Source organism: Loxodonta africana, chromosome X (genome assembly GCF_030014295.1).
Source record: "Loxodonta africana isolate mLoxAfr1 chromosome X, mLoxAfr1.hap2, whole genome shotgun sequence".
Taxonomy (NCBI): Eukaryota; Metazoa; Chordata; class Mammalia; order Proboscidea; family Elephantidae; genus Loxodonta; species Loxodonta africana.
In genome coordinates, this window is record NC_087369.1 from 79,898,029 (window position 1) to 79,925,531 (window position 27,503).

The following is a 27,503-nucleotide window of genomic DNA, read 5'->3' on the forward strand; positions in this document are numbered from 1 at the left end:
CTATTCTTTGAAGGGACCTGACAGCATAATGACAAAATAAGGTAGTTTGTAAAGTTTCAAACTCTAAAAAAACTTTAAAAATTAAAAAAAAAGTCCTGAATGATTTTAGATATTTACTTGACTTAAGGCATGCAAGATACCTTCAGATTATTTTTATTTCTGTGATTCTATTTCCCTTTGGAAGTGTAGCCTAAGGTGTAGTTGGCCAACAAGAAACTACTATAGAACCCCTCTGGTGTCCAATTTTTCCCAGTGGCATTTTATTAGTCACACCATTGGGAGTTATCATGCCCCGAGCTCACCCTCCTGCCTCATTAAATTTACTGTATATAAAAATTCCCTTTCGACAAATCATTTTCCTCCTTCTGAAACAATGGTATAGGCATCGACTCAGCCTGATCTCATCAATACTATTTCAGCAAAGTTTGCAGGCCAAAAGCGAGATAAGCAAAGGTAACCCTTTCACCTCCACAGAATGTGGATTACTTACTTTAAAGCGTTAAGTGTTTGATGTGGGTCTTCTGAATGTTGAGCTAAATATTCCAAAGCTTTTGCTGCCACAATTTGTTGTTCATTCTAAAAAAAACAAATATAAAATATTAAATTTACATCTCAAAGTAATAGCTGCAAAATGTTATCTATGTTCCTGTCTATTAAGGAAAAGAAAAAAAATCTGAACTTGTTCATTCTGTATTCTCAAAAGAGCTATTTCAAGATGGTAGAATAAAGATACAACGCATTTGCAAAACAACAGGCTCACGTTAGCCCCATGAACCCATTCTTCCCTATTCACAAAAACTCACTGTCTTGCCAACACTGCCTTGAATCCACTAGGACTAACCTTATTGTGCTTTTATCCCTGTTTATCAGCAATCACTCAAAGAACCCAAGATTTCAGGTCACCCTAATTTCCAGCACTGCAAGCCCCAAAAGGCTCTGTACATCCCCTCTTCTGTACTTTTCTCCCATCTGTCCACAACTCCGCTAACCCTTCTGCTAAAAACCCAAACCCGTTGCCGTCAAGTCGATTCCGACTCATAGCGACCCTATAGGACGCAGTAGAACTGCCTACCTCTTAGGGTTTCCAAGGAGCACCTGATGGATTTGAACTGCTGACCTTTTGGTTAGCAGACGAACTCTTAATCACTACGCCACCAAGGTTTTCACCCTCCTACTATGCCCTCTGAAATTCACAGTCCATTATCAGCAAAATCTCCTCTATGAGCAGCCCCTTCCCTGCAAGTTCCGTCCATATTCTTGCTGTATAGAAATCTAGGTCCCTGCCAAGGATACGGCTTCCACTGAAGCCCTCTCAGAGTGGTGACTGTTTTTGCTCTGTCTTTCTATTGCTAGGCCTGGAGATGAAGTAGATGTCCTTCTTGCTTTTTATTGCCATTTTAAAATCACTCTCCCTCCTCCCTAAAATCCCCAGCTTTGAATCTCATATCATCAGACCATATTGCCTGGTATCCTTCATTGTTGCTGTGATCTAACAGCTCCCAGGCCATTTCTTCTCATTTTTTAAAAAATTTCTTCTCATTTCTTGATGAGTTATCTACTGTTCACAGTTTCTCCAAAACAACTCCTGTCTTGATTTTTGGCATTTTCAATATATAAGAAGGTGAACCTCCCAATATCCTAGTCTTTTAGTTCCTTGAATTCCACAATGCCAATGAACTCATTCTCCACCTTATCTTAGCCATTCAATCCCATTCACTAGATCCTGTTATTACTAATGCAAGTAGTCCTGAGTTATGATGTATTTTAGTTACAAGGAACCATACTTACTACCATCCTTTTTTTTTGTACATCTTATCATTAGTAACATGTACTACATACAGTGTTGCATCACATAATTTGCTGATGTTATTCTCAGATGTTCACTTGAAGATGTTCAATTTTATGATTTACTGTTCAAAACACTGCTGTATAGATTTAGTTTTCTAAACTAAATCAGGGGCTTCAGTTGCTTGAAAACATGGACCCGAAAGCTGATCGTTTTGCTAAAGTCGACAGGCAGATTGAGGAAGCAGTGAGATGTTACTGCCAAATATGTGAAGGAAAACAGAAAAGGACCATACAGACAACTCGCACTAATTTTCTGACTAGAAGTGCCATCCCCATTCCCGGGGAATAATCCAGATGATCCAGAGCCTTCCACAAGTGGAGTTATTACCACAACTGAACAAAATGCCAACATTGTCCAGCTCTTATTCGTTGTCAGAGTAAATTTTTATGATTTGTATACTATGTATGGATGTATTAAAATATATCTATAAGTTTATATGTAATGTTTCCAAGCTCAAAGACAAATAAATATTGGATTTATAAAGAAACTGATTATGTTGTTAGGTGTTATCAAGATGGTTCCGACTCATAGTGACCCCATGCAAAATAGAATGAAACACTGCCTGGTCCTGTGCCATTCCCACAATCACCGCTATAGTTGAGCCCATTGTTGCAGTCACTGTGTCAATCCATCTCACTGAGGGTGTTCTTCTTTTTCGCTGACCCTCTACCAAGCATGATGTCCTTCTCCAGGGACTGGTCCCTCTTGATAACATGTCCAAAGTGTGCGAGACGAAGTCTCGCCATCCTTACTTCTAAGGAGCATTCTGGCTGTACTTCTTCAAGACAGATTTGTTGATTCTTCTGGCAGTCCATGGTATATTCAGTATTCTTCACCAATACCATAATTCAAAGGCATCAAATCTTCTTCGGTCTTCCTTATTCATTGTCCAGCTTTCACATGCATATGAGGTAACTGATAATACCATGCCTTGTGTCAGGTCCACCTTAGTTCTCAAGGTGACATCTTTGCTTTTTTAAATTTAATAATAATTTTTTATTGTACTTTAGATGAAGGTTTACAGAGCAAACTAGTCTCTCATTAAACAATTAATACCCATATTGTTGTATTCCCTGTCAGGGTGATCATTTGTGGTAGCTGGGCTCCATCTAGCTCTTCTGGACTCAGGCTCATGGAGTCTCTGTGCACAATCCCACGACATGTCAACACTGTCCCCCTCCTGAATCTGGTTTCCCCATTACCAGGTTTCCTGTCCCCCCCCACCCCCCGCCTTCTCATCATTACCCCTGGGCTGGTGTGCCCATTTAGTCGCGTTTTGTTTTACGGGCCTGTCTAGCCTTTGATCGAAAGGTGAACTTCAGGAGTGACTTAATTACTGAGCTATAAAGATGTCTGGGGCCATACTCTTGGGTTTTCTCCAGTCTCTGTCAGATCAGTAAGTCTGGTCTTTTTTTGTGTGTGTGTGTGTGAGTTTGAATTCTGTTTTACATTTTTCTCCAGCTCTGCCTGGGACCTTCTATTGTGATCCCTATCAGAATAGTTGGTGGTGGTAGCCAGGCACCAACTAGTTGTGCTGGACTCAGTCTGGTGGAGGCTGTGGTACTTGTGGTCCATTAGTCCTTTGGACTAATCTTTTCATTGTGTGTTTGGCTTTCTTCATTCTCTCTTGCTCCAGACAGGGTGGGACCAGTGGAGTATCTTAGATGGATGTGCACAAGCTTTTAAGACTCCAGAACTTACTCACCAAAGTAGAATGTAGAACATTTTCTTTATAAACTATGTTATGGCAATTGAGTTGGATGCTCCCTGACGCTATGGTCCACACAGCCCTCTGCCCAGAAATTTGGTACCTCAGGGAATTTGGATATGTCTACAGAGCTTCCATGACCTTAACTTGGACAAGTTGTGCTGGCTTCCCCAGTATTGTGCACTGTCTTACCTTTCACCAAAGTTACCACTTATTTATTGTCTACTTAAAAAAAAAATTTTTTTTTAGTGTTTTCCCCTCCCTGCCCCTCCAGTCCTTCATAACCATCAAAGATTGTTTCTTTTTGTGTGTAAATGTTTTCATGAGTTTTTATAGGACAGTATTTGTCCTTTTGTGATTGACTTATTTCACTCAGAATAATGCTCTCCAGATTCATCCATGTTGTGAGATGCATTGCATATTCATCATTGTTTTTTATCATTATGTAGTATTCCATTGTGTGTATGTACCATAGGTTTGTTTATCTATTCATCTGTTGATGGGCACCTAGGTTGTTTCCATCTTTTCGCTATTGTGAACAATGCTGCAATGAACATGGGTGTGCATATGTCTATTCGTGTGACGGCTCTTATTTCTCTAGGATATATTCTTAGCAATGGGATTGCTGGATCATATGATATTTCTATTTCTAGCTTTTTAAGGAAGCGCCATATCATTTTCCAAAATGGTTGTACTGTTTTGGATTCCTACCACCAATGCATAAGAGTTCCAATCTCTCTGTAGCCTCTCCAGCATTTGTAATTTTCTGTTTTTTTGTTTCGTGCCAGTAATGTCGGGCTGCGATGGTATCTCATTGCGGTTTTGACTTGCATTTCTCTAATGGTTAATGATCGCAAGCATTTCCTCATGTATCTGTTCGCCACTTGAATATCTTCTTTGGTGAAGTGTCTGTTCCTATCCTTTGCCCACTCTTTTTTTTTCTTTAGGTCTTTTTTTTTATTATTATGCTTTAAGTGAAAGTTTATAGTTCAAGTTACTTTCTCATACAAAAATTTATACACAAGTTGTTATGTCACCCTTGTTGCTCTCCCTATGATGTGACAACACACTCCTCCTTTCCACCCTGGATTTCCTGTGTTCTTTCAACCAGCTCCTGTCCCTTTCTGCATTCTCATCTCACCTCTGGACAGGAGCTGCCCATTTAGTCTCATGTATCTACTTGAGCTAAGAAGTACAATCTTGATGAGTATCATGTTATGTCTTATACTCCAGGTTAATCTTTGTCTGAAGAGTTGGCTTCAGGAATGGTTTTAGATTTGAGCTAACAAAGAGTCTGAAGGCAATGTCTTCTGGGGTCCCTCTAGTCTCAGTCAGACCAGACTTAAGTCTGGTCTTTTTACTAGAATTTGAATTCTGGACCCCACTTTCCTCCTGCTCCATCAGGTATACTCTGTTGTGTTCCCTGTCAGGGCGATCATTTGTGGTAGCTGCGCACCATCTACTTCTTCTGGGCTCAGGCTGATGGAGTCTCTGGTTTATGTGGCCCTTTCTGTCTCTTGGGCTCATATTTTCCTCGTGTCTTTGAATTCTTCATTCTCCTTTGTTCCAGGTGAGTAGGGACCAACTGACGCATCTTAGATGGCTGCTTCCTAGCTTTTAAGACCCCAGATGCCACTCACCAAGTGGGATGCAGAACATTTTCCTAATAAATTTTGTTATACCCATTGACCTAGATATCTCCTAAAACCATGGTCCCCAGACCCCCACCCCTGCTACTCTGTCCCTCGAAGTGTTTGTACTCAGGAAATTTCTTACTTTTGCTTTAGTCCAGTTGTGCTGACACCCTCTGTATTGTATGTTGTCCTTCCCTTCACATAATTCTTTTTTTATTATCTAGTTAGTGAATACACCTGTCCCTCTGCCCCGACCCTTGTAACCATCAAAGAATGTTTTTTTCTGTGTTTAAACCTTTTCTTGAGTTCTTATAATAGTGGTCTCATACAATATTTGTCTGTTTGCAACTAATTTCACTCAGAATAATGCCTTCCACATTTATCCATGTTATGAGGTGTTTCACAGATTCATCATTGCTCTTTATGGTTTCGTAGTATTCCATAGTGTAAATACACCATAATTTGTTTATCCATTCATCCACCGATGGGCACCTAGGTTGTTTCTGTCTTCTTGCTATTGTAAACACTGCTGCAATGAACATGGGTGTGCATATATGTATTTGTGTGATGGCTCTTATTTCTCTAGAATATATTCCAAGGAGTGGGATTGCTGGATTGTATGGTAGTTCTATTTCTAGTTTTTTAAGGAAGCGCCAAATCGTTTTCCAAAGTGGTCGTACCATTTTACGTTCCCACCAGCAGTGTATAAGTGCTCCAGTCACTCCACAACCTCTCCAACATTTGTGTTTTTTGGATTAATGCTTGCCTTGTTGGGGTGAAATGGAATCTCATTGTAGTTTTGATTTGCATTTCTCTAATGGCTAATGATCATGAGCATTTCCTCATGTTAGCCACTTGAATGTCTTCTTTGGTAAAGTGCCTGTTCATATCCTTTGCCCATTTTTTAATTAGGTTATCTTTTTGTTGTTGAGGTTTTGCAGTATGTTGTAGGTTTCAGAGATTAGATCCTGATCAGATTTGTCATAGCCAAAAATGTTTTCCCAGTCTTTTTACTCTTTTGGTGAAGTCTTTTGATAAGCATAAGTGTTTGAGTTTTAGGAGCTCCCAATTATCTAGTTTCTCTCCTGGAGTTCTTGCATTGTTAGTAATGTTTTGTATTCTGTTTATGCCATGTATTAGTGCTCCTAGCATTGTCCCTACCTTTATTTCCATGATCTTTATCTTTTTAGATTTTATATTTAGGTCTTTGATCCATTTTGAGTTAGGTATTGTGCATGGTGTGATGTATGGGTCTTGTTTGATTTTTTGCAGATGGATATCCAGTTATGCCAGAATCATTTGGTAAAGAGACTGTCTTTTCCTTGTTTAATGGACTTGGGGCTTTGTCAAATACCAGCTGCTCATAGACAGATGAATTTACATACGGATTCTCAGTTCTGTTCCATTGGTCCACGCATTTGTTGATATACTACTACCAGGCTGTTTTGACTACCTAAAATCCAGTACTGTGAGGCCCCCACTTTGTTCTTTTTCAGTAATGCTTTACTTATCTGGGGCCTCTTCCCCTCCCATAAGAAGTTGGTGATTTGTTTCTCTGTCTCATTAAAAAATGCCATTCGAATTTGAATCAGGATTGCATTGTATCTGTAGGTCGCTTTGGGTAGAATTGACATTTTCACAGTGTTGAGTCTTCCTATGCATGAACAAGGTATGTTTTTTGTCTTATGTAGGTCTCTTTTGGTTTCCTGCAGTAGTGTCTTGTAGTTTTCTTTGTATACGTCTTTTATATCTCTGGTTAGATTTATTTCTAAGTATTTTATCTTCTTGGGGGCCACTGTCAATGGTATTGGTTTGGTAATTTCCTCTTTGAAGTTCTCTCTGTTGGTGTAGAGAAATTCAACTGATTTTTGTGTTAATCTTGTATCCTGATATTTTGCTGAAATCTTCTATTAGGTCCAGTAGTTTTCTTGTGGGTTCTTTGGGGTTCTCTGTGTATAAGACCATATCCTCTGCAAACAGAGATACTGTTACTTCCTTCTTACCAATTTGTATGCCCTTTATTTCTTTTTCTAGCCTAATTGCTCTGGCTAGGACCTCCAGCACAATGTTGAATAAGAGTGGTGATAAAGGGCATTCTTGTCTGGTTCTGTTTATTGTTTTTCTAATGTTGAACCATCCCTGCATACCTGGTATGAATCCCACTTGGTCATGGTGAATTGTTTTTTTGATATGTTGTTGAATTCTATTGGCTATAATTTTGTTGAGGATTTTTGTGTCTATGTTCATGAAGGATATTGGTCTGCAATTTTCTCTTTTTGTGGTGTCTTTACCTGGTTTTGGTATCATGGTTATGCTGGCTTCATAGAATGAATTTGGGAGTGTTCCATCCTTTTCTATGCTCTGAAATACCTTTAGTAGTAGTAGTGTTAAGTCTTCTCTGAAAGTTTGATAGAATTCTACAGTGAAAGAGTCAGGGCCATGGCTTTTTTTGTTGGGAGTTTCTTGATTACCTTTTCAATTTCTTCTTTTGTTATGTTTATTTAGTAGTTCTACCTCTGTTTGTGTTAGTTTTGATAGTGTGTTTCTAGAAATTTGCCCATTTCCTCTAGGTTTTCAAATTTGATAGAGTACAATTTTTCATAGTATTCTGTTCTGATTCTTTTCATTTCAGTTGGGTCTGTTGTGATATCACCCATCTCATTTCTTATTCAGGTTACTTGCTTCGTCTTCTGTTTTTCTTTTGTCAGTTTGGTTAACGGTTTATCAATTTTGCTGATCTTTTCAAAGAACCAGCTTTTGGTCCTGCTGAATCTTTCAATTGTTTTTCTATTCTCTATATCATTTAATTTTGCTCTAGTTTTTATTATTTCCTTTCTTCTGGTGCCTGAGGATTTCTTTTGCTGGGCTCTTTCTCCTTGTTCAAGTTGTAGGGTTAATGTTTTGATTTTGGCCTTTCTTTTCAGATGTGTGCATTTATTGCTATAAATTGACCTCTAAGCACTGTTTTGCTGTCCCAAAGGTTCTGGTAAGAAGTGTTTTCATTCTCATTTGATTCTGTGAATTTCTTTATTCTGTCCTTAATTTATTCTATAACGCAGTTGTTTTTGAACAAGTTGTTCAGTTTCTATGTGTTTGATTTTCTTCCTTGCTTTATCTGTTATTGATTTCTACCTTTATGGCTTTATGGTCAGAGAAGATGCTTTGTGGTATTTTGATGGTTTGGACTCTTAAAACTTGCTTTATGGCCTATTCTGGTCTATTCTGGAGAATGTTCCCTGTGTATTGGAAAAGAACATATACTTGGCTGCTGTTGGGTGGAGTGTTCTGTGTATGTCCACAAGGTGAAGTTGGTTGATTGTAGCATTTAGATCTTCAGTGTCTTTACTGAGCTTCTTTCCAGATGTTCTGTCCTTCACTGAAAGCCGTGTGTTGAAGCCTCCTACTCTTACTGTTGAGCTGTCTATCTGTCTTTTCAATGCTGTTAGAGTTCATGTATTTTGGAGCCCTGTATTTTATGCACCCAATGGGGTGCCTAAATATTTATTATGGTTATATCCTCCTGGTGTACCGACCCTTTAATCATTATATAGTGTCCTTCCTTATAATTTGTTGTGGATTTTACTTTGAAGTCTATTTTGTCAGAGATTAATATTGCCACTCCTGCTCTTTTTGCTTGTTGTTTGCTTGATATATATATTTTCCATCCTTTGAGTGTTAGTCTGTTTGCGTCTTTAAGTCTATGGTGCATGCATATAGACAGATCATACTTTTTCAAATCAGTTCTGCCACTCTATGTCTTTTTTTTGGTACATTAGTCCTTTTACATTCAGTGTAATTATTGATAGGTATGAGTTTAACGCTATCATTCTGATGTTTTTTGTGTGTGTTGTTGACAGTTTCTCTGTGCTGAGTCTTTTTTCTTAAAAATTTTTTTAATCCTTTTCATTGCTGTTGATTTTGTATTTGCTGAATCTTAATGTTTTTCTTGTTTTTTATTTTGATGTGTAGGGTTGTTAGTTTCCTTTGTGGTTACTTTAACATTTACCTCTATTTTTGTAAGTTTAAATCAATCTTCTATTTCTTTATATTGCCTTGACTTCCTCTCCACATGAAAGATCTATGACTACATTATTTAGTTGCTTTTTTGTTTTAATGTTGTCATCTTTTACATACCGATGTCTCTGTTTCCATATTTTAATTGTTTTAGCTTTGATTTATTTGTGATTTCCCTATCTGGGTTGATACCTGGTTGTTCTGTCCTGTGTTCTAGTCTGACATTATTGATTTTCTAACCAGAGGACTCCCTTCGTAGTTCTTGTAATTTTGGTTTGGTTTTCACAAATTCCCTAAACTTCTGTTGATCTGGAAATGCCTTAATTTCACCATGATATTTGAGAGACAGTTTTGCTGGATATATAATTCTTGGTTGGCATTTTTTTTTCCTTCAAGGCTTTATATGTGCCATCCCATTGCCTTCTTGCCTGCATGGTTTCTGCTGAGCAGTCTGAACTTAGCCTTATTGACTCTCCTTTGTAGATGACTTTTTGTTTATCCCTAGCTGCTCTTAAAATTCTCTCTATCTTTGGTTTTGGCAAGTTTGGTTATAATATATCTTGGTGACTTTCTTTTGGGATCTAACTTGTGTGGGCTTTGATGAGCTTCTTGTACAGATACATTTTCATCTTTCACAATATCAGGAAAGTTTTCTGCCAGCAAATCTTCAACAATTCTCTCTGTATTTTCTGTTATCCCCCCGTTCTGTTATTTCAGTCACTCATAGGTTATTCTTAATAGAGTCCCCCATAATTCTTAGGGTTTCTTCATTTTTTTTAATTCTTTTATCTGATTTTTCCTCAAATAAGTTGGCATCTAGTGCTTTATCTTCAATCTCACTAATTCTGAATTTCATTGCCTCAATTCTGCTCCTATTACTTTCTATTGAGCTGTCTAATTCTGAAATTTCATGTTAACCCTCTGGATTTCTGTTTGTTGCCTCTCTATTAATTCTTGCCGACTGTTAAATTTGTCATTATGCTCTTGTATAATCTTCTTAAGTTCCTCTGTTGCTTTGTCTGTGTGTTCCCTGGCTTGTTCTGTGTTTTGTCTGTTCTCCTTCCTGATTTCCTGAAGAGCTCTGCATATTAATCTTTTGAATTCTACCTCCAGTAATTCCAAGAGGTTATCTTCCTCCAGAAGGTTCCTTGATCCTTTGTTTTGGGCACTTGCTGTAGCCACCATAGTCTGCCTCTTTATGTGATTTGATATTGACTGTTGTCTCCAAGTCACCAATAAGTTATTATATTTATTTATTTTATGTTTGTTTACTGTGTCCTAGCTTCTTGTTTTGTTTAGTTTTGATGTGCCCAAGTAGCCTGTTCATGTGAGTTGGTTTGATTATTGGTGCCTCTGAAGTGCTAACATCCTGTCACCAGGTGTTTAGAGCTGTTAGTAGGTATGTGAGCCCAGTAGTAAATTTACTTTTCTTGTATGGATTCATCTCAGTTGTCCAGTTAGTCGGTCACCAAGTGTGTGGTTAGGCTCTCACCTACAGTCCTTGATGGGCAAGGCTGATTGAAGTAGGCGCAGTTATCTGACTGAAGTAGGAGATCATGCACGGAGCAAGGCAGGGGGCAGGCGGCTACCCCTGAATGTATTGGAGGAAATCATGTCACTGTTCCCTAGAGCTCATAGGTGTGTGGGTTTTGCAGCCGGACTATGGGCACCCAATGCTGTTGGCTGTAAGGACTGGGAGGCTAGGTGTCATGGGTTGAACCACCAGTCCTCAGGCCCCTGATGTGTGTAGGTGAGGACCCTGCTTAATGGGCAGAACGGTGTCAAATGTCATGAATATGCCTCTCCACTTTATAGCTGATACAGTTAAAAATAGGCTTCAGGTATAGAAACTGTTGTACTGTGCAAATAAGGGCCTACACTGTTGAAATGGGCCCACACAGGTCTATGCAGGGGTTAGAGGCATTCAAAGTCCGTGGACTGCTTATGCATGTGCCTAGACAAAGGGGCTGTGCCTGCCCTGAGTTCCCAGCTTAGGGCTGGTAGCAGAATATTTTTTCCTATTTGTTAATTTGTTCCCTCTCCAAAGCCAGGAGAATGACTCAAGGGCATGCAATGGGTCCTGCTTCCAGCCCAGGGGAAGTGGCAATTGCTGGAGCTGGCCCAGGACCTGGTGCAGAGCAGGGTTGGGGCAGGTAAATTGGAGAGAGTTTCTTCCCAAAGGGTGTGTTTTTTGATCTACACGGTAGGTTAGGCATATGTACTTATCTTTCACCCATTGAGCACTTTTTTTCACTGGTTCTGGAGGCTTGAGTAGACTCTCTGCCACTCGGTCCCTCCGGATATAGAAAATGTGTCCTGAGCGCCACTGGTTGCCTCACCACACATGCCAGCCGATCCAGCCTGCAGGGTGCTGGTTCCTGCCAGGTTAGGTCTGTCAACTGCTCACTGTTTCTGAACTGTCTTTCTCTTCCCCTGCCACTGGGTCTGATTCCTTGACTTTGCCTTTGATGTTCAGGGCTCTTAGACTGTCATATATAATTGATTCACTTTTTTTTTGAGCCTTTGTTGTAAGAGGTACCACATGAAGCCTCTGACTACTCCACCATCTTGGCTCTGCCTCTTCTTTGCTCTTTTTTAATTGGATTGTCTTTTTTTTGTAGAGGTGTTGGATTTTCCGGTAGATTTTAGACTTTTCCCAGTCTATAGGTTCTCTTTTCACTGTTTTGTTGAAATCTTTAGATGAACAAACTGTTTAATTTTTAGAAGATCCCAGTTATCTAGCTTATCTTCTGGTGTTTGTGTATTGTTAGTTATGGTCTGTATCCTGTTTATCTGGTGCTTTAGGACCTCTAGCATTGACCCTATTTTTTCCTCTATGACCTTTATAGTTTTTGGTTTTATATTTAGGTCATTGATACATTTTGAGTTAGCTTTTGTGTATGGTGTGAGGCATGGGTCCTGTTTCTTTTTTTTGCAGGTGGACATCCAGTTTTGCCAGCATCATTTGTTAAAAAGACTGCTGTTTCCCTCATTTGATGGATTTTGTGCCTTTGTCGAAGATCAGGTGACCATTGGTGGATGGATGACATCTTTGCTTTTTAACTCTTTAAAAAGATCCTTTGCCGCAGATTTACCTAATGCAATGCGTCATTTAATATCTTGACTCCAGCTTCCATGGGCATCGATTGAGGATCCTAGTAAAATGAAATCCTTGACAACTTCAATATTTTCTCCGTTTATCTTGATGGTGTTTACTGGTCTAGTTGTGAGGATTTTTGTTTTATGTTGAGGTGTAATCCATACTGAAGCCTGTAGTCTTTGATCTTCATCAGTAAGTGCTTCAAGACATCTTCACTTTCAGCAAGGAAGTTTGGGTCATCTGCATATCACAGGTTGTTAATGAGGCTTCCTCCAATATTGATGCCCTGTTCTTCATATAGTCCAGCTTCTCAGATTATTTGCTCAGCATACAGATTGAATAGGTATGGTGAAAGGATACAACCCTGGTGCACACCTTTCCTGACTTTAAACCTCTCAATATCCCCTTGTTCTGTCTGAACAACTGCCTCTTGATCTATGTACAAGTTCCTCACGGGCACAATGTGCTCTGGAGTTTCCATTCTTTGCAATGTTATTCATAATTTGTTATGATCCACACAGTCAAATAACTTTGTTCAGTCAATAAAACACAGGAAAACACCTTTCTTGCATTCTCTGCTTCCAGTCAAGATGCATCTGAGATCAGCAATGATATCGCTTGTTCCACATTCTCTTCTGAATCTGGCTTAAGTTTCTGGCAGCTCCTTGTTGATGTACTGTTGCAACCATTTTTGAAGTATCTTAAGCAAAATTTTACTTGTGTGTGATATTAATTATATTGCACGATAATTTCCAAATGATCCAGAACCTTTTACAAGTGGAGTTATTACTGCAATTTACAAAATGCCAATGTTGTCCAATACTTCATTGTCAGAGTAGATTTTTATGGTTTATTTTTTTAATGTATGTATGTGTGTATTAAAATTTATCTGTAAATTTGTATGTAATGTTTCCAACACTGAACAACATATAAAGATTGGATTTATAAAGGTACTGATTGTAAAAGGCAATAACAATGAAAACTAAAAAAAAAATGAGGTATTTGACTTACATCAGAACTGACTTAAGATGGAGTTGTCAGAAAGGTATTCTGTCGTAAGTTGGCTACTACCTGTAATTGCAGCCCTCCCATACTCCCATTCAGGGCCAGGTGAGGAAATTGAGGTGCCTAGGGTGCAAAATTTAAGGAGACATTGATTCTTAGGGTTGTGCAAGTATCCATCCTGCACTTGCATGACACTGAGAGTAAGTGCCTCCTTATATTTCATATCTTAGGTGCTTCACTCCCTCACGTTTGTCCCTGTCCCACTCTCATGTATTTCACTTTCTTATCTATCTTTCCAACTCCCTCTATTATCCTGACTCCAGCAATTCTTCAACTGCACTAGAACCTCCAATCCATTGATGTTACAAAATTTTCACTGTACATCACACCTTTCATGTTCTCTTCCATACCTGGTTTAAATTCCAAGGAGGTTAATTATAATCACTCCCTTGTTCCTCTTGAACCTACTTCAATCAGGCAAATATTGTGTTATCTTTGTTTTTATACACAACAAAAAAAGACATATGGCAGTGAAATAAATAAAATTTCCAAACAGGTGTTCTTGCTTCTACCTTTGCCTACTTACAGTCAACAGAACAGCCAGAGTTTTCCTGTTAAAACGAAAGTCAAATCATGTAATTACTCTGCTCTAATGACTCTCTATTTCGTTCAGTGTTATGGGTTGAATTGTGTCCTCCAGAAATGTGTGTCAACTTGGCTAGTCCATGATTCCCAATATTGTGTGACTATTCACCATTTTGTCATCTGATGTGATTTTCCTATGTGTTGTAAATCCTATCTCTATGATGCTGATGAGATGGGATTAGCGGCAGTTATGTTAATGAGATAGAACTCAATCTACAAGATTACGTTGTGTCTTAAGCCAATCTTTTTTGAGATATAAAAGAGAAGCAAGGAGAGAGACATGGGGAAACCTCATACCACCAAGAAAACAATGCCAGGAGCAGCGCACATCCTCTAGACCTGAGGGTACTGTGCTGAAGAGCTCCTGGACCAGGGGAAGATTGATAACAAGGACATTTCTCCAGACCTGACAGAGTTAGAGAAAGCCTTCCCCTGGAGCTGGTGCCTTGAATTTGGACTTCTAGCCTACTAGACTGTGAGAGATAAACATCTGTTTGTTAAAGCCATTCACTTGTGGTATTTCTGTTATAGCAGATGACTGAGACAGGATTTAGTACTGAGAGAGTGAAGTGCTGCTGTAACAAATACCTAAATTGTAAAAATAGTTTTGAAACTGTGAATGGATAGACTGGAAGAGTTTTAAAATGCCAAATAGTAAAAGCCTAGATTGCCTTGAAGAAACTGTTGGTGGAATTATGGACGTCAAAGACAATTCTGGTGAGGACTCAGAAGGAAGTGAGGAGATCTGTTACACTGGAGATGGCACAGATTGTGAGAAGCAGCAGAATCAGGAGACCAGCATGACAGCACTGGAGCCGACCCACAGAGTGAGAGAGCTGAGTGCCTTTTGTGCAAGAGGCTTCTGGGCGGAGTGGGGTGCCTCTGAGCACTTATCGGTGGAGGTAGGCTTGCTGACCCATGGAGCAAGAGAGCTGAGTGCTTTCCGGCTGAAATTTACTGGTGGAGTGGAGTGCCCCCAGGCACTTATCGGTGGAGCTACAGAGGTTTGTAACGCTTGCCCTAGCAGGGCAGATGCAGGCTGTGAGGCCCGAGGGGCTGAGAGGCCAAGGAACCAGAAAGCAGAAACTGAAGAGACAAGGAACACAGGAAGCAGAGCTGCCTCAGTCTTGAAGGGTAGGACCACGACCTCTGGGGTTTCAAATGGTAGAGATGCCACTTAGATGGGCATGGAGAAAGGGGCCTCCCAAATTCGATGGAACAGAGCTGCCATTCCACTGGGCCTGGAAGGCAGAGCTGAAGCCCAGGGCTGAAGGGCCTCCACTCAGAATCTGCAGAGTGTGGCCAATTCCTAGAGTCTGGAGGGCAGAGTCATCGTGTAAATGGTCTTAGAGAACAGAGAATTATTTTCAAGCCTTGAGGGCTAATGTAATGTGTTCTGTTGACTTACTTGGTGCCTGTTATCCTTTCTTTCCCTCCAATTTCTCTCATTTGTAACGGAAATGTCTAGCTTGTGCCTGTTCCACCATTGTACTTTGGAAGCAGATAACTTGTATTCTAGATTTTACACATGAAGATTTTTGGATTTTGAACTTGGAGTTGATTTAAGACTTTTGCTATGATATGATGGGGTCAATGTGTTTTACATGTGGCAAGGACATGAATTTTGGGGGGCCAAAGGGTGGAATGTTATGGATTGAATTGTGTCCCCCCAAAATGTGTGTCAACTTCGCTAGTCCATGATTCATAGTATTGTGTGACTGTCTACCATTTTGCCGTCTGATGTGATTTTCCTATGTGTTGTAAATCCTTCCTCTATGATGTTAATGAGGTGGAATTAGTGGCAGTTATGTTAATTAGGCAGGACTCAATCTACAAGATTAGGTTGTGTCTTAAGTCAATCTTTTTTGAGATATAAAAGAGGGGAGTGAGCAGAGAGACACGGCTAGGCCAGGATTCCCAGTATTCTGTGTTTGTCCTCCATTTTGTGATTGTAATTTTATGTTAAGAGGATTAGGGTGGGATTGTAACACCACCCTTACCCAGGTTACCTCCCTGACCCAATGTAAAGGGAGTTTCCCTAGGGTGCGGCCTGCACCATCTTTTATCTTAAAAGGGATAAAAGGAAAGGGAAGCAATCAGAGAGTTGGAGACCTGATACCACCAACAAAGAAACACCAGGATCAGAGTTCATCCTTTAGACCTGAGGTTCCTGTGCTGAGAGGCTCTTAGACCAGGGAAAGATTGATGACAAGGACCTTCCTCCAGAGCTGATAGAGGGAGAAAGCCTTCCCCTGGACCTGGCGCCCTGAATTTGGACTTCCAGGCTACTAGACTGTGGGAGAATAAACTTGTTTGTTAAAACCATCCACTTGTGGTAGTTCTGTCACAGCTGTGCCAGATGACTAAGTCAGAGTAAAAGTCAAAATTCTTCCGCTGGCCTATAAGGATCTAAATGATTCAGGCTCTCCATTACCTCTCTGACTTCATCTCTTACTAATCTCACTCTTTATTCATTCTACTGTAGCCACACTAGCTTCCTTGCTGTTCCTGGTACCTGCCTTAGGGCCTTTGTACTGCCTGGAATACGCTTCTTCCCAAATATCACAGAGCTAATTCCCTCACCAACTTCAAATCTTTGCACAAATGTGATCTTTTCCATGAGGACTACCCTCTCCACTCTCTGCAAAATAGCAACTCACACTAATCCCACCCCACCATCACTTCTGATCTTTTTATCCTGCTCACTATATTTTTTTTCTGTATCACCTATTAAATTGTAACAAGTTATATAATTTGCTGGTTTATTATGCTTGTTATCTTGCCTCCTGCTAAACATAATATTCAAAAAGGCATATAACTGTTTTGTTTACTTATTTATCTTGAGAACCTAGAACAGTGCCTGACACACAGCAGGTGCTCAATAAATATTTGTTGAATGACTGAAGTCCTCTGCACTTGAAATGCCTTTTCTAAAGCAATTGTAGAGAGTGAACAATGAACCTTACACTTGTTTTTTTGTAGGTATATTTTCAATTTCCTGGGTTTGGCTCATCCATCCTTCCTTCAATCATCTTATTTAAATTACCTCAGTATTTTTTAGATTGTTTCTCCTTTACTAAAACCATCTTCCTGCTCAGAACAATAGGTTCATAATTCTTCCACTGGCTCTCTTCTGCCTTCTATATCAAATGTAAATTTATAAACCTTCCTTTAAAAAACAATTGCCTTTTGGCTCCCTGTTACAGAATTTCTCTCATTTCTTCTTTCTACCCATCCTGCACAAATACATTCTGTATCTGCCAAGTCTTTTTCCTCCTCCAGGAGTTCTATTATCCTACTTATTAATATCAAAATACATATCAATCAAACTGTATTTGGCAACTAGATTGGACAAGATACTGGGCTAGGTGCTAGAGATATGGTCCTCAAGGATCTCACAAGTCAATTTGGATAGACAAGCCACACATTAGCAACATAAGGCAGTATATATGATAAAGACCAAATAACTAGCATACACATTAAAAATTATTAAAATTCACAGTAGTAAGAGAGTACTGAATACTGGAATTGACTTAGGAAGTCTGTGGAGGGGAACATTGGCTTGAGCGTTAAAAGAGTAGCATTTAAATATGTAAAAATATTTTTAAAGGGAGGTTTGCTGTGATGATTAATTTTATGTGTCATCTTGGCTAGGCCAGATACTGGACAGGTTGCTGGAATGGAATGCAAAGTGGAGTGGAATGCAAAATGTAATGTAATATAATGACCTTCCATGATGTGATCAACCAATCAGTTGAAAGGGGTGTTTCCTTGGGTGTGTGGTCTGCCTGCAGAATATAAATGGATATTTCGGCAGAGCTTACTCTCTCTCTCGACCCTGCACTCTTCCTGTCACCAGACCTCCAGTTCTTGTGACGTACCATAAGCCTGCAGAAGTCTCTGGCTTGCCACATGAACTGCAGATTTTGTATCAACCAGTCCTCACAATCCCATGAGCCAGCAGAGGTCTCCAGCCTGCTACCTGACCTATAGATCTGAGACTTGCCAGTCCCTACAATTGCATGAACCATTTCCTTGAAGGGAATCTCTCTCTCCATATACTTATATATATACACATCTCACTGGTTTTGCTTCTCTAGAGACCCAACGAAGACTGATGTATAAACAAGACATGGGAAAAATAATTTGCTTAGCTTGTTTGAGAGTCAATATGGTTGTTTGGAGAGATGGAGGGTTTATGGCTCCACCATTCCTGATCTTGTGACTAATGTAATGATGACTAGTATTATTATGATGATCATACAGGAGAGCAGTATGAGATAAAGTAGAAAATATAGCTGTGGCCAGGTTGTATATATGCTTTATACTCTACAGAATAAGAAAATACTGATGGTAATCTACGTAAAGTTGTGCTTTGAGAAAATAATTCTGGTTGTGCCTGAGGAGCTGGAGGGGAGAAATTAAGAGGCAGGATGAGGTGGGAGACTATGGTAATAATCCAGTCTTGAGGTGATGAGAGTCTAGACAAGGGTAGTGTGAGTAGGGTACTTAACAGGTGAAGCATTGCTTTCCCTTCCTTTAAAACAAACCACCCCATCTTTAAATCTCTTTGCAAAATTCTCCCACAAGAGATAATGTGGATATTCTAAGTTCTTTTTTGATGATTTCCTAGATCCCTGCAGGTCTTGCTTTGGCTAACCTGCACTAGAAAGATAATTGTTTATTTTTTCCCTGTGACTTTGTGGTTATACCTCTTTCCTTTCTACCTTCATTAATAATGTGAAAAAGATCCTTTCCAAGCTCTGTTTTACACTAAGGGATTTAGCAGAACAAAATAAAACTACAAAGCATAGTTAAGGTAATAATAAGAACAGAAACACTGTGTAGTGAGATTCATAGCTTACAAATCATGTTTTCAGCCGTCTTCCCGGTTATTTTTCACAACAATCCTGGATGTAGGTATTATTACCCTTATTTTGCAAATGAAATTACTGATTCAAAGACGTCAAGCAAAAGTGGCAGCACTAGTACTCAAACCCAGTCTAACACCCTGTTCAAGAGCTTCAAAGCTGCTACTGTGCTTTTTCTAATCCTATGTAAAATAAAGGCCAGAATTTTGCAAGTAATAAGCAGAGTGTGTAAGTATTTGTTAGTTCTAAATTAAAATTTTTTTTTTTGGTTATGAACTAAAAAGTCCCACAGAGATTTAAATGGTTTTGTTCAAATTGATGAGAAGGATAAGTTTTCAAATAAACCACTACCTATTTGCGTTTTTAATTTAGAGTTTCTTTTAAAAATTAATGTTTTGCTCATTTTATTTTTTTCTGTTCTTTTAAGCACAAATCTGTTGCCTCACTTTATCATTTATTTTAGTCTGTACTATAAAGAAATTAAGAAGAAAAAAGGCAATTGCACAAGCAAATTGGTGTGAAAATATGAGGCAAAACAGAGAGTAACTGATGATGCCTAAATGATGATGATGCTATTAATTGTCTTTCAAAATGGAACAGTAGTAAAAGTCTAGTAGTTGTATACATCTGAATTACCCCTAGAGCAAACTGAGCAGCTAAACTGAGGAGCATGGTATGTGAACATCTATCTGTAAGTAGGTCTTTATCTTCTGTCTCTTTGTCTCTTAATAAACTCTCTAGAATAGTTATTACCTGTAAAGCTGAAAAAAGAAAACAATACAAAATGAAATACTCTTATCAAAGGTAACAGCTATCTATGGTTAATTACAACATACTGACTGTGGAACTTATTTTAAGAGTATTAATATCTTTAAAATATTGGCTAATTTTATAGTGTCCTATGAATTGTTAAACAACCAAGCAATATGTGAATATCAGAAAAATGCCCAAGTGAGTAACTGCCCTGATGAATTTATTCCAGGGATATATTTGAAAAAGTGCACAAACACATACAAGGATGTTTACCCAACATTGTTTACAACAGTAAAATATGGAAACAACCTAAATTCCATCAATAAGGGATGGGCTTAATACATTGGGTACATCCATAAAATGGAATACAATATAGAATAAACCAAAAAAAGTATGGCTGTATTATATTATATGTCTTAAAGACAGGTTATGGTAAGTTAAATATGTGTAGTATGGAACTTAAGTAACAGCTAAAACAACAAAGAATTATTTGGCTTATTAGTTAACAAGCGAAAAAGAAGATAAAACATAATATAAGAAATATTCAATTAATCCAAAAGGAAGCAGTAAAATACAGAAAAAAGAGATGGAACAAATAGAAGGCAAGTAACACCATGTTAAATTTAAACATAACCATATCAACAATCACATTAAATATAAATGGTCTAAACACTCAACTAAAGGGCAGAGAAAGTAAGAATGGATTAAAAAAATATTTATATACTACTAAGAAGAAACACACTTAAATATAAAGACACAGATTAAAAGAAAAAGTATGGAAAAAATATATACCATGATAAAAGTAAGCAAAGAAAGCTAGAGTGGCTATATTAATATTAGACAAACTAAATTTCAGAGCAGAAAATACTACCAGTGATGAACAATATTATTTAATGATGATAAAAAGATCAATTCATCATGAGGACAGAACAATCCTAAATGTTTATTAATCTAATAACAAAATTTTTCAAATACAAGTAGCTAAAACTACAAAGAGGAATTAACAAATCCACAATTATACTTGAAGATTTCAGTACCCTCTCCCAGTAATTGATAGAACAAGTAGACAGAAAATCAACAAGAATATAGTACACTTAAACAATACTATTAACCAGCTTGATTAAATTGACATTTATAGAACACTTGACCCAACAGTAGCAAAATACATATTCTTCTCAAGTGCATATGGAACACTTACAAAGAAAGATGACAAAGCAAGTCTCGACATATTTTAAAAGAATTCATGTCATTCAAAGTGTGTTATACTACAAAGGAGTTAAAATAAAAACCAGTAAGAGAAAGTTCTCTGGAAAATCTGCAAAATTCTAAATAACCTGTGGGTCTAAAAAGGAATCAAAACTCAAACTGGAAAGTATTTTGAACTAAATGAAAGGACAAAGCAACTTAACAACAAAAAGGCAAATAACCCAATCATAAAATGGGCAAAGGACTTGAACAGACATTTCACCAGAGAGGACATTTGACAGGTCATCAAACACATGAAAAGATTCTCAGCATCATCAGCCATCAGAGAGATGCAAAGCAAAACACAATGATATATCATTTCACTCCCACTGGGATGGCTAAGATAAAAAATAACAATAAATGTTGGCAAGGACGTGGGGATATTGGAACCCTTATCCATTGTTGCTGGAAATACAAAATGGTACAGTTGTGGAAAATAGAGTAGTGGTTGCTCAAAAAAAAAAAAAGAAATGGAACCCATAAATATTGATATCCTAGGCATTAGTGAGCTGAAATGGACTGGTGTTGGATATTTTGAATCAGACAATCATATGGTCTACTATGTTGGGAGCGACAACTTGAAGAGGAATGGCGTTGCATTCATCGACAAAAAGAACATATCAAGATCTATCGTGAAGTACAATGAATATCCATACAGCTACAAGAAAGACCAGTTAATACGACTATTATTCAAATTTATGCACCAACCACTAAGGCCAAAGATGAAGAAACTGAAGATTTTTACCAACTTCTGCAGTCTGAAATTAATCAAAACATGTGATCAGGATGCATTGATAATTACTGGTGATTACAATGTGAAGACTGGAAACAAAGAAGGATTGGTATTTGGAAAATATGGCCTTGGTAATAGGAACGATGCTGGAGATTACATGATAGAATTTTGTAAGGCCAATGACTACTTGATCACAAATACCTTTTTTCACCAACATAAACACGTGGACATCACCAGACGGAATACACAGGAATCAAATCGACTACATCTATGGGAAGAAAAAAAAAATCTGTGGGAAGAGACGATGGAAAAGCTCAATATCATCAGCCAGAACAAGGTCAGGGGCCGACTACAGAACAGACCATCAAATGCTCATATGCAAGTTCAAGTTGAAACTGAAGAAAATTAGAACAAGTCGATGAAAGCCAAAGTACGACCTTGAGAATATTCCACCTGAATTCAGAGACCATCTCAAGAACAGACTTGATGCGCTGAGCACTAATGGCGGAAGACCAGACAAGTTGTGGAATGACATCAAGGACATTATCCATGAAGAAAGCAAGAGGTCCTTAAAAAGACAGGAAAGACAGAAAAGACCAAAATGGATGTCAGGAGAGACTCAAGAACTTGCTCTTGAAAGTCGAGTACATAAAGCAAAAGGAAGAAATGATGAAGTAAAAGAGCTGAACAGAAGATTTCAAAGGCTGCTTGAGAAGACAAAGCAAAGTATTACGATGACATGTGCAAAGACCTGGAAATGGAAAACCAAAAGAGAAGAACATTCTCTGCATTTCTCAAGCTGAAAGAACTGAAGAAAAAAATTCAAGCCTCGAGCTGCAATACTGAAGGAATCTATGGGGAAAATATTAAATGACTCACGAAGCATCAAAAGAAGATGTTCAACCATTTCAGGAGGTACCATATGAGCAAGAACCAATGGTACTGAAGGAAGAAGTCCAAGCTACATTGAAGGCACTGGGGAAAATAAGGCTCTGGGAATTGACGGATACCAATTTTGATGTTTCAACAAACCGATGCAGCACAGGAAGTACCCACTTGTTTATGCCAAGAAATTTGGAAGACAGTTACCTGGCCAACCGACTGGAAGAGATCTATATTTATGCCTATTCCCAAGAAAGGCAATCCCACCAAATTCAGAAATTATTGAACAATATCATTAATATCACACGCAAGTAAAATTTTGCTGAAGATCATTCAAAAACGGCTGTAGCAGTATTTTGACAGGGAACTGCCAGAAATTCAGGCCAGTTTCAGAAGAGGACGTGGAACCAGGGATATCATTGCTGATGTCAGATGGATCCTGGCTGAAAGCACAGAATACCAGAAGGAGGTTTACCTGTGTTTTATTGACTATGCAAAGGCATTCAGCTGTGTGGATCATAACAGATTATGGATAACATTGTGAAGAATGGGAATTCCAGAACACTTAATTGTGCTCCTGAGGAAACTTTACATAGATCAAGAGGCAGTTGTTCGGACATAACAAGGGGATACTTATTGGTTTGAAGTCAGGAAAGGTGTGCGTCAGGGTGGTATTCTTTCACCATATCTATTCAATCTGTATGCTGAGCAAATAGTACGAGAAGCTGGACTATTTGAAGAAGAATGGGGCATCAGGATTGGAGGAAAGCTCATTAACAACCTGCGTTATGCAGATGACACAACCTTGCTTGCTGAAAGTGAAGAGGACTTGAAGCACTTACTAATGAAGATCAAAGACCACAGCCTTCAGTATGGCTGAACATAAAACAAAAATCCTCACAACTGGACCAATAAGCAACATCATGATAAATGGAGAAAAGTTTGAAGTTGTCAAGGATTTCGTTTTACTTGGATCCACAATCAACAGCCATGGAAGCAGCAGTCAAGAAATCAAAAGATGCATTGCATTGGGTAAATTTGCTGCAAAGGACCTCTTTAAAGTGTTGAAGAGCAAAGATGTCACCCTGAAGACTAAGGTGCACCTGACCCAAGCCATGGTATTTTCAATCACATCATATGCATGGGAAAGCTGGACAATGAATAAGGAAGACCAAAGCAGAACTGAGGCCTTTGAATTGTGGTGTTGGCGAAGAATATTGAATATACCATAGACTGCCAGAAGAACGAACAAATCTGTCTTGGAAGAAGTACAGCCAGAATGCTCAATAGAAGTGAGGATGGGGAGACTTCATTTCATGTACTTTGAACATCTTGTCAGGAGGAACCAGTCCCTGGAGAAGGGCATCATACTTGGTAAAGTAGAGAGTCAGCAAAAGAGGAAGATCCGGAGGCGGGGCCAAGATGGCAGACTAGGTGGACGCTACCACGGATCCCTCTTGCAACAAAGACTCGGAAAAACAAGTGAATCGATCACATAGATAACAATCTACGAACTCTGAATAACAAACACAGACTTAGAGACGGAGAACGAACAAATACGGGCAGACAGCGATCGTTTTCAGAACCAGGAGCCAGCGTACCAGGCAGGTGTCCTTCGGAGCCCGATCTGGGGCAGAGCCCAGGGGGGCAGACGGCACAGACAAGGGGCCCAGCCCTACCCCCTGAACTCATCCTGGGAGAGAGCCTAGCCGGTTGGCGCGGGTGGGGTAGCGGCGCAGCCGGTGGGAGAAGCACCCGGGAGGCAGTGACAGATCTTGGAGCGGGGAGAGCAGCGTCCCAGCCGAGGAGCCGTCCCGCCGGGAGTTTGGCAGGAAGCGGGCGTGGCGCAAGCATGGGGATCAGCTATATTTCCCTAAAGTGACCCCGGGGGTGGGCCCAGCCGTTCGTGCGGGCGATGCCCACCCAGTTCGCGCAAGTGGTGCTGCACACCGGAGGTAGAAGTCCCCGGGAGGAAGTGACTGGTCTCCGAGCGGGGAGAGCAGCGTCCCAGCCGGGGAGCCGTCCCGCTGGGATGTTGGCGAGCACGGGCGGGGCGTGAGCGCGTTCCCCTGAATAGACCCCGGGGGCGAGCCCAGCTGTTTGTGAGGGCGACGCACACCCAGTTCGCGCGAGCAGAGCGGCGCACCGGAGGGAGAAGTCCCCGAGAGGAAGTGACTGGTCTTGCAGCGGGGAGAGCAGCATCCCAGCCGGGGAGCCGTCCCGCCGGGATTTTGGCTGACGCGGGCGGAGCATAAACGGGGGGATCAGCTCTATATTCTGAGGTGCTACACTCCTAGCTCTCTGATCCCTCCCCCACCCTCCCCAGGCGGCTCCATTAACATCCGAATACCCTGAGCCAGAGGGAGAATTCAGATAGGGATCTGACTGCATTTTTTTTTTAGCTGATTACCTGGAAAAACTAGTTTCCCAGTGATGGCTCGGAGACAGCAGTCCATATCAAACCACATAAAGAAACAGATCATGACAGCTTCTCCAACCCCCCAAACAAAAGAATCAAAATCTTTCCCAAATGAAGATACAATCCTGGAATTATCAGACACAGAATATAAAAAACTAATTTACAGAATGCTTCAAGACATCACAAATGAAATCAGGCTAACTGCAGAAAAAGCCAAGGAACACACTGATAAAACTGTTGAAGAACTCAAAAAGATTATTCAAGAACATAGTGGAAAAATTAATAAGTTGCAAGAATCCATAGAGAGACAGCATGTAGAAATCCAAAAGATTAACAATAAAATTACAGAATTAGACAACGCAATAGGAAGTCAGAGGATCGAGCAATTAGAATGTAGACTGGGACTTCTGGAGGACCAGGGAATCAACACCAACATAGCTGAAAAAAAATCAGATAAAAGAATTAAAAAAAAATGAAGAAACCCTAAGAATCATGTGGGACTCTATCAAGAAGGATAACTTGCGAGTGATTGGAGTCCCAGAACAGGGAGGGGGGACAGAAAACACAGACAAAATAGTGGAAGAACTCCTGACACAAAACTTCCCTGACATCATGAAAGACGAAAGATTATCTATCCAAAATGCTCATCGAACCCCATTTAAGATTGATCCAAAAAGAAAAACACCAAGACATATTATCATCAAACTTGCCAAAAACAAAGACAAACAGAAAATTTTAAAAGCAGCCAGGGAGAAAAGAAAGGTTTCCTTCAAGGGAGAATCAATAAGAGTAAGTTCAGACTACTCAGCAGAAACCATGCAGGCAAGAAGGGAATGGGACGACGTATACAGAGCACTGAAGGAGAAAAACTGCCAACCAAGGATCATATATCCAGCAAAACTCTCTCTGAAATTTGAAGGAGAAATTAAGATATTTACAAACACAAGTTTAGAGAATTTGCAAAATCTAAACCAAGACTGCAAGAAATGCTAAAGGAGATTGTTTGGCCTGATGACCAATAATATCAGGTACCAGCACAATACAAGGTCACAAAACAGAACGTCCTGATATCAACGCAAGTCAAATAGGGAAAGCACAAAAACAAACAAATTAATATTAATTCTAAAAAATAAATAAATAAACAAAATAATACACACAACAGGGAATCATGGAAATCAATAGATAAACTATCACAATAATCAAAAAGAGGGACTAAATATAGGAGGCATTGAACTGCCAGATGGTGAGTGATACAAGGCGAAATAGAAGGATACAAGTTGGGGTTTTACTTAGAAAAATAGGGGTAAATAATAAGGTAACCACAAAAAGGAATATCAATTCCATAACTCAAGAAAAAAGCCAAGAAAAACGTAACGACTCAAATAACATAAAGTTAAACATTATGAAAATGAGGATCTCACAATCTACTAAGAAAAACGTCTCAGCACAAAAAAGTATGTGGAAAAATGAAATGGCCAACAACTCACATGAAAAGGCATCAAAATGACAGCACTAAAAACTTATTTATCTATAATTACGCTGAATGAAAATGGACTAAATGCACCAGTAAAGAGACAGAGAGTCTCGGACTGGATAAACACGATCCATCTATATGCTGCCTACAAGAGACACACCTTAGACTTAGAGACACAAACAAACTAAAACTCAAAGGATGGAAAAAAGTATATCAAGCAAACAATAAGCAAAAAAGAAGAGGAGTAGCAATATTAATTTCTGACAAAATAGACTTTAGACTTAAATCCGCCACAAAGGATAAAGAAGGACACTATATAATGATAAAAGGGACAATTGATCAGGAAGACATAACCATATTAAATATTTATGCACCCAATGACAGGGCTTCAAGATACATAAATCAAATTTGTACAGAATTGAAAAGTGAGATAGACACCTCCACATTTATAGTAGGAGACTTCAACACACCACTTTCGGAGAAGGACAGGACATCCAGTAAGAAGCTCAATAGAGACACGGAAGACCTAATTACAACAATCAACCAACTTGACCTCATTGACTTATACAGAACTCTCCACCCAACTGCTACAAAATATACTTTTTTTTCTAGTGCACATGGAACATTCTCTACAATAGACCACATATTAGGTCATAAAACAAATCTTTGCAGAATCCAAAACATCGAAATATTACAAAGCATCTTTTCAGACCACAAGGTAACAAAGCTAGAAATCAATAACGGAAAAACTAGGGAAAAGAAATCAAATACTTGGAAAATGAACAATACCCTCCTGAAAAAAGACTGGGTTATAAAAGACATCAAGGAGGTAATAAGGAAATTCTTAGAAAGCAACGAGAATGAAAATACTTCCTATCAAAACCTCTGGGACACAGCAAAAGCAGTGCTCAGAGGCCAATTTATATTGATAAATGCACACATACAAAAAGAAGAAAGAGCCAAAATCAGAGAACTGTCCCTACAACTTGAACAAATAGAAACTGAGCAACAAAAGAATCCATCAGGCACCCGAAGAAAACAAATAATAAAAATTAGAGCTGAACTAAATGAATTAGAGAACAGAAAAACAATTGAAAGAATTAACAAAGCCAAAAGCTGGTTCTTTGAAAAAATTAACAAAATTCATAAACCATTGGCTAGACTGACTAAA

The 27,503-nt window shown here is 39.1% G+C and overlaps 1 protein-coding gene across 1 annotated transcript in view; it reads right to left on the reverse strand.

Annotated features, from left to right (window-relative positions):
• TEX11 (testis expressed 11) overlaps positions 1-27,503 on the reverse strand; it is a 472,254-nt gene that overhangs the window by 142,511 nt on the left and 302,240 nt on the right. The window contains 2 exon segments of the mRNA XM_064278445.1: positions 491-576; positions 19,463-19,579. Of these exon segments, the coding sequence (XP_064134515.1) occupies positions 491-576; positions 19,463-19,579 (203 nt within the window).